The sequence below is a fragment of the Myotis davidii genome, unplaced genomic scaffold (genome assembly GCF_000327345.1).
Source record: "Myotis davidii unplaced genomic scaffold, ASM32734v1 scaffold341, whole genome shotgun sequence".
Taxonomy (NCBI): domain Eukaryota; kingdom Metazoa; phylum Chordata; class Mammalia; order Chiroptera; family Vespertilionidae; genus Myotis; species Myotis davidii.
The window spans coordinates 648,118-654,652 of NW_006291021.1; the positions used below are offsets into that span (position 1 = coordinate 648,118).

General features: G+C 56.6%; 2 protein-coding genes across 2 annotated transcripts in view; one reads left to right on the forward strand and one right to left on the reverse strand.

Moving 5' to 3' along the window:
* The window catches only part of VMAC (vimentin-type intermediate filament associated coiled-coil protein), a 4,388-nt gene extending 3,129 nt beyond the window's left edge, over positions 1-1,259 (reverse strand). The window contains exon 1 of the mRNA XM_006764257.2: positions 1,170-1,259. Within this exon, the coding sequence (XP_006764320.1) occupies positions 1,170-1,259 (90 nt within the window). The remainder of the gene's footprint in view (positions 1-1,169) is intronic.
* Positions 1,166-6,535, forward strand: part of NDUFA11 (NADH:ubiquinone oxidoreductase subunit A11) — a 6,143-nt gene continuing 773 nt past the window's right edge. Inside the window, exons 1-3 of the mRNA XM_006764243.2 lie at positions 1,166-1,351; positions 5,231-5,323; positions 5,392-5,514. Coding sequence (XP_006764306.1) covers positions 1,258-1,351; positions 5,231-5,323; positions 5,392-5,514 — 310 coding nt within the window. The 5' untranslated portion in view covers positions 1,166-1,257. The remainder of the gene's footprint in view (positions 1,352-5,230; positions 5,324-5,391; positions 5,515-6,535) is intronic.

Genomic DNA, 6,535 nt, shown 5'->3' on the forward strand with positions numbered 1-6,535 from the left:
GCAGGACCACGGGGCGATTGGCCGCAGCCGACTGCCTCCTCAAGCCCCAACACCCTGATTGGTTCCGGAACCTCGGAACCCCGCCCCTGGCCCGGGCCTGTTCTCCGGAGGCACGTCCCATTCAGGCTCTGGCAACGGGATTGGTTTCTCTGCTCAGGAGGTAACACCAGGATTGGTCCGGATTCCGCGACCGAGCAAGTGTGACCACGTTCCGGGAATCGGTTGCTCTTCTTTCAGATACACTTGATTGGCACGTCCACGCCCCTTAGGCAATCGTACAGCTCCGGATTGGTCAAGTCTCCTACAGGTTCTGTCTCTGGTCCTTGCCACGTCCCCAAGCGTAATGCGTACTTCATCCGGCACAGGTCTTGGACCAGCCGCAAGCTGGGCACAGGCCATGTCCTTCCAGGGGTGGGCAAACTTTTTGACTCGAGGGCCACAATGGGTTCTTAAACTGGACCGGAGGGCCGGAACAAAAGCATGGATGGAGTGTTTGTGTGAACTAATATAAATTCAAAGCGGTCATGGGGAACGCGCGAGAGAGACGTTTGCGGGGTGGGGTCTTTTTTTTTTTTTTTAGTTTTATTCATTTCAAACGGGCCGGATCCGGCCCGCGGGCCGTAGTTTGCCCACGGCTGTTAGGATCTCAGTACTAGGGTTGGTCACTTTCCCGCCAAGCCCCGCCCTTGATCCTGGCCACGCCCCAAAATAAGTCGCACGCGGTTCAGATTCCTACTTGGGGACGGGCCTCAGTGCGTGACCACGCCCCTAGGCAGATTTTGACGCAGCAAGTGGCCACGTTTTCGCTATGTCCCGCCCCATAATTACCTCTGGCTCTTGTCAAACTCAGTCCCGTCCCGCCCGCGCCCTAATCTGAGCATGGCGATATGCCTAGCACCTATTATAGTCCAGCCCCTATGTTAGGTCCCACCTCCGGGAGTCAGACCATTCCTAACCTAGGGCCTTCTGAACTAGAAATAGCGAGATCTGACCTCACTGATCCTGGTTGGCCTCACCTTTCCCTTCCAGAAATCTGCTGGGGGAGCACAAGCTCTTCCTTTACGCCAGTCCCGAACTCGGCGCGTGCGCGCAGCCCGTGTCCGTGGCCGCGGCACTCAATAAAGTTGCATGCTTGTTGCGGGCCTGTCCGCCAGGGGTGCTGCGCGCGCCTCCCCGGAAGTCTCGCGATAACGAGCGGCGGCTGCCCTTGGCCCTGGGTACTGCCGGCCGTGTAGTGCGGCGCTCGGGGTCGCAGCCATGGCGCGTCTTATTCAGCGGTACTGGGACATCCCTGACGGCACCGAGTGTCACCGCAAGGCCTACGCCAGCACTAGTATCACTGGCGCCGTTGGTGAGCACCGACTGGCCGGGCCCGGGGGCGGAGGGTGCAGGGAGGTCATAGGGTCACTGGGGGCTGTCCGAGGGTGGCCTGGGGGACTGTGCGTCTCGCGGGGTGGCATATGGTTTTCCTCAGGGTGTCTGGGGATACCCTGTACGAGATAGACTTTGTGGGGTGTCGAACTAATTCAGAGGCGCGGAGGGCCGTAGGGCCAGTGGGAGCTGTCCAGGGGGGTCACATCCTCGACGGGGTGTCCGGGGCGGTCATGGGGAACGCGCGAGAGAGACGTTTGCGGGGTGGGGTCTAGCAGGATTGGAGGGCACCAGGAGGTTGTGGTACATGTCAAAGGCTGGTTACCGGGATTGTCGGCGTGATCCCTGGGTTCCGGGGTTTGGGGGTTATTTTTGAAGTGACACAGGCTCTTTGGAAGAGTGGAGTGAGACAGGGCCATTATCGAGGTCAGAGGAGCCGGAGGATCAGGAGACTTTCTAACGGGGTAATGTTGAGATTTTGGGGGCGGAGGGGGGTAATGGGTTACTATTGGGATGTCCGAGTGGGGTACAGAAGATTTGAGAAAGTTCTGGACTGGGATGAGGTCTTTTTAGGGTTCAGGACAGTTGTGTGGTCAGGGACATCTGAAGTTTTATTGGGACCGCCAGAGGGATCCTAGGAGTGCGGAGGAGATCATAGGTGAAGTGAGTCAGGGGCCACTATAAGGAAGTCTTGGGGGTGTGAGGGGACCCACAGCACTGGCGTTCCCCTGCAAGCGAGACCCCCGAGTCTCACCCCTTTTATTCTAGTCTCCCTGAGAAGTAGATGTGGTGGTTTTGGCCACCTTTGTTATCTCCAGCTCCTGAAACAGGGCACGGCAGAAGTTGAGAACACTGGGAGGCATTTGCATTAGGATAAACCTAATAATGCCCATCATTATCTGCATATTTAGTGAGACCATTATCTCCATTTCTCAGAGGTGGAAACTGAAGGTTGAAGAGGTGTATTAACTGCCCCAGGGTCTTTTGAAGCCAGGCTGCATATCCAGGTCTGCTGATCTTCTGGGGGTGCCTGGGGCAAGGAGTGTGTGCACTGGGTCCTTATGGAGGATGGGTCCCAGGGGTGGGTTATGTGGAGTCTACTTGAATGGCAAGCTATTGGGACAGTTTAGGGCATGTGGTGGGATCTCTATGGGAGCCCTGGAGGGCTGCACAGTGTGGGATTGGCTCCCTGCATTCTTACGGGGAGATGCTGACACTGGTGAATGCCTGGAAGGTCCTGATTGAGTCAGGAAATTAAAGCCCAGGAGGGTGGGGCTTTCAGGGAGAAGTGATGCTTTAGGGCAGTGATTTCAACCTTTTTTCATCTCATGGCACACATAAACTAATTACTAAAATTCTGCAGCATAACAGAAAATATGTTTTTTGCCTATCTGACAAAAAAAAAAAATAGGTGTAATTTTGATTCACTGACACCAGATGGCTATTGCTGTGTTGGCTGTTATCGTTTTATTTCTTTGACAATCTAAGGGGAAAGAGCTCAGTGCCCTGATTAAGTTGTCGGGTATTGCATATTTGAGAAATTCTTTCAGCACATGAGTGTGCCACGGCGCACCGCTTGAAAATCGCTGCTTTAGGGGATTTTGAAACCAAGAAAGACATTAATGCTGGTGTGTGTGAGTGGGAGTGTACGTGTGTGCTCTCACTGGCCAACACCATTCAACTTGACTTCTGGATCCTCCCTCACCTACCCGCTCCCTCATTCCCTACCTCCCCTCAGCCCTCACAAGAGGACTGGTTTCATGTTTCGCTTCCCTGGGCTGGTGAGCCCCTGGAGGGAGCCCTACCGGTCAGCAGAGCCCAGCACCTTGTAGCACGCCATAACTTTTTGAAGAAAAGAAGGAAGACAGTAACTGTGAATGAATGAATGAATGAATGAATGAATGAATGAATGAATGAATCAGGGCACATAGTGACTATGTGAGTGAATGAACTTTTGAATGATGGTTGTGGGTACAGTAACTATTTGTGAGTGAATAAATGTACCAGGGTCCTGAGTAATTGAATGAATGGATGGATGTGGGTGCATAGTAACTGAGTGAATGAATGATTGATGGCAGAAGTAACTGTAAATTAATGAATGAACAAATGTGCACTGTGTCTGGAGGCCACTATGGGAGACTGAGAAGAAGCCCAGACCAGGCTGAAGGATTGGAAAGGTGTGAGTCAGAGATCCTGTGTGTTGGGCGTCGCAGCATCTGAGGAGTTGAGCAAGCTCCTGGAGAGGTGGGCTGTGTAAGGCCACCATGCTGGACGATTGCTTCGGGACAGTTGGGGTGGAGCAGTCTTGACCCTGGGACAATCAGGGGGCTCTCAGGTCACTTGCTCCCAGTTCAAGGACTTCTAAGGGCATGCAGGATGGTAGGAGCACACTGTGTGTCCGTCATGGCCAGGTCCACAGGCATATGGGATGGGGTTCATAAGGTGCCCCCCAGGGCTCACTGCATGACTGGGTTTGGGGACATCACTGAATCTTGTAAGGGGTTCCCCTTCAGGGCAACCTAAGATCCTTGTTCCCGGCCCAGCTCCTGAGACCAAGACTCACAGGTCCCAGACAGGACTGGGAGGCCCCACCAAATAAGTCTTTAAAAGGGACCACAGTGGCTCCAGTGATCTGCGTCCCAGGCTAGGGTGGGGTACTGCTCAGCCTAGAGGTCCCATGGGTGGGTCCTGAGAAGCAGGTGAAGCCTACTGCCCGGGGCTGCCGTGAGGGGTAGACCGTGGCCCCAGGGTCTACTCTGCTTAATAACCTCAGGCAAGTCACTCTGACTCCCTGCCGCCCCTCCCCTCCCATGAAGCAGCAGATAGAAGGGTCTTGAGCCCCTGGGGTCCCGAGGAGGGTAGGTGCAGCCGTGGCTGTGCTTGCCACCCAGCAGGTGACAGTTCTCTTTTGTCTGGAATGAAATGGGCTCGCCTCAAGACATACTGAACTAGGCAACACTGGGGGTCTGTAGGGAGAGGAGGGGTGTGTTGTTGCCCTGAGCAGGGTCAGCTGGAGGATAGGGAACCCGTGATGGGCTGTTCTGGTGACAAGCAGCCAGCCAGGTGGGCCCTCGTCTGCCCCAGCCGTACCCCAAACCCACATACCAGCCCAGATCAGTGGTCACTCAGGATGCTTCACCTTGGTCCTTGCCACCCGCCTGGCACTCGGCAGCAGACCCAGCCCCCACTCGGGTCCCTCATGCATCAAAGGCCAAGGTCAGGGGCAGGGTGGTCAGGCCGACAGCAGAGATGGAAAGGCAGAGATGGAAAAGCTGATGGCATGGCGGGGCCAAGTAGATATGGGCATCCACCCAACCAGCCAAGTGTGAGGGACAGGCCCAGGCCGGAGCTGCCAGTGGGGAGGGGGACCTGGGTGGCAAAAAGGAGGCATTGGCAGCCCCAGGAGCCAAGCCTCTGCCAAGGAGGATTAGGCCATGGAGCCCCAGGTCCCGCAGGAGAATAGAGCCCTTGATGGGAGAGGAGCCCAGGTGCCAGGGGCTCTGGGAGTGCTGCTGTGACGGCTATGCCTGCACTCAAGGCTAGGGAGTAGCCTGGCTGTTGAGGTCCTGTCCTCTGTGTACTGGGCTGGTGCCCGGCGGTGGGCCCATGAGGGTGACGGGGGCCCGGGCAGGCTTGATTAGGCCTTAGTGGGGAGGCCTGGGGGCTGAAGGCGGGGTGAGAGCCCAGGCTTTGCAGCAGCAGACCTGGGTTCCCATCCCAGCTGAGATACCTTGGGGGGCACAGTGGGGACCACGGGAGAGAAGGTTTATCAGGTGACAGAGGGGCCTGCTCCCCAGCCAGGGCCACTCCTCAGTGCAGAGGCCCAAGTCTGAGCCACCTTACCCCTCTCATCCTGCAGGCCTGATCACCTCCGCCTACAGTGTCGCACTCAAGCCCCCTGACTCCTTCCTGGAGGGAGTGGCCAGGACAGGACGGTACACATTTACTGCAGGTGAGTGAAGGGTGTGTGTGACTCCGGGCCCATGACTCAGTGCCCGCCCCTTCCTATCTGCCCCACAGCTGCCATTGGTGCCGTATTTGGCATTGCCTCCTGCGTCAGTGCCCAGGTCCGACAGAAGCCCGACGACCCCCTGAACTACTTCATTGGCGGCTGCGCTGGAGGCCTGACCCTGGGAGCACGCAGTGAGTGAGCTCCCCAGCCCTGCCCTCCACTGAGCCTCCTCCCTCTGTGTTCCATCCCTGACCGGGGACCAGGCAGGGCTGGCTGTTTAGAGGAGGGGGCAGTCGCCATGAAAGCTCCCAGTGCTCTAGTCACCAGCCAATTCAATAACAGTAACACCTGCTGCTGCTTAAGCACCTACTGTATCCCACCTCCCCAAGTGCTTCCCTCCTCCCTTTCTGCCCCTTGCTCATTCTGCTGCAGCCATACAGCCTCCTCCGTGTTCCTCCAACACACCAGGCACCGTCCTGCCCCAGGGCCTTTGCACAAGCTATTCTCTCCTTGAATGTCCTTCCTCCAGATGTCAGCATAGCTCTCTCTCTCACCAACTTCTCTGTGTATGATCTCAGACCCCTACTACCCTCACTCCATTTTTCACTCCTTGGTTGCGCTTTGTCAGAGAATTTGAGGTCACTGCCTGTTTCCGCCACCAGCCTATAAGCACGAAGAAGGTGGTGCTGGTTCTTGTACTACATCCCCACTTTACAGATGTAAGGACTAAGGCTCAGGGAGGGGGCTGAGGTGGCCTGAGGTCACCTGGGATCCAGCAGAGCATGCCTCGCTGGTAGAAGGGTCTAGCCCAGGCTAGCCTGGCATGGTGGAGCCCCCTGAACGGAGCACGGTCCACACACAGCCCGACTCCAAATTCCTGGGCATTGGAGCAGAGAGCCCCAGATGGCCTGTCCCCATCTGACAGGTGGGTGACAGGCCACCGAGAGCCTGCAGGGCAGGGGCCCCTGGCAGCAACAAGAGGAGACTTGAGAGCCTCACCGGCCGCCACCTGTCAGGCACAGTGATTTAGGCAGCCCCACAACACTGGCCGACAGCCCCAGAGGCCACACGAAGATCAACTGCCCTGGCCCAGCAGGCTGGGAGTGTCAGTGGAAGGTGCCAGCCAGCAGAGAGGGAGGGCACTACAGAGGGGGAAGCCCACACTATCCTGCCTTTGCCTTTATTTTTTTTTAATATTTTATTTTTATTTTT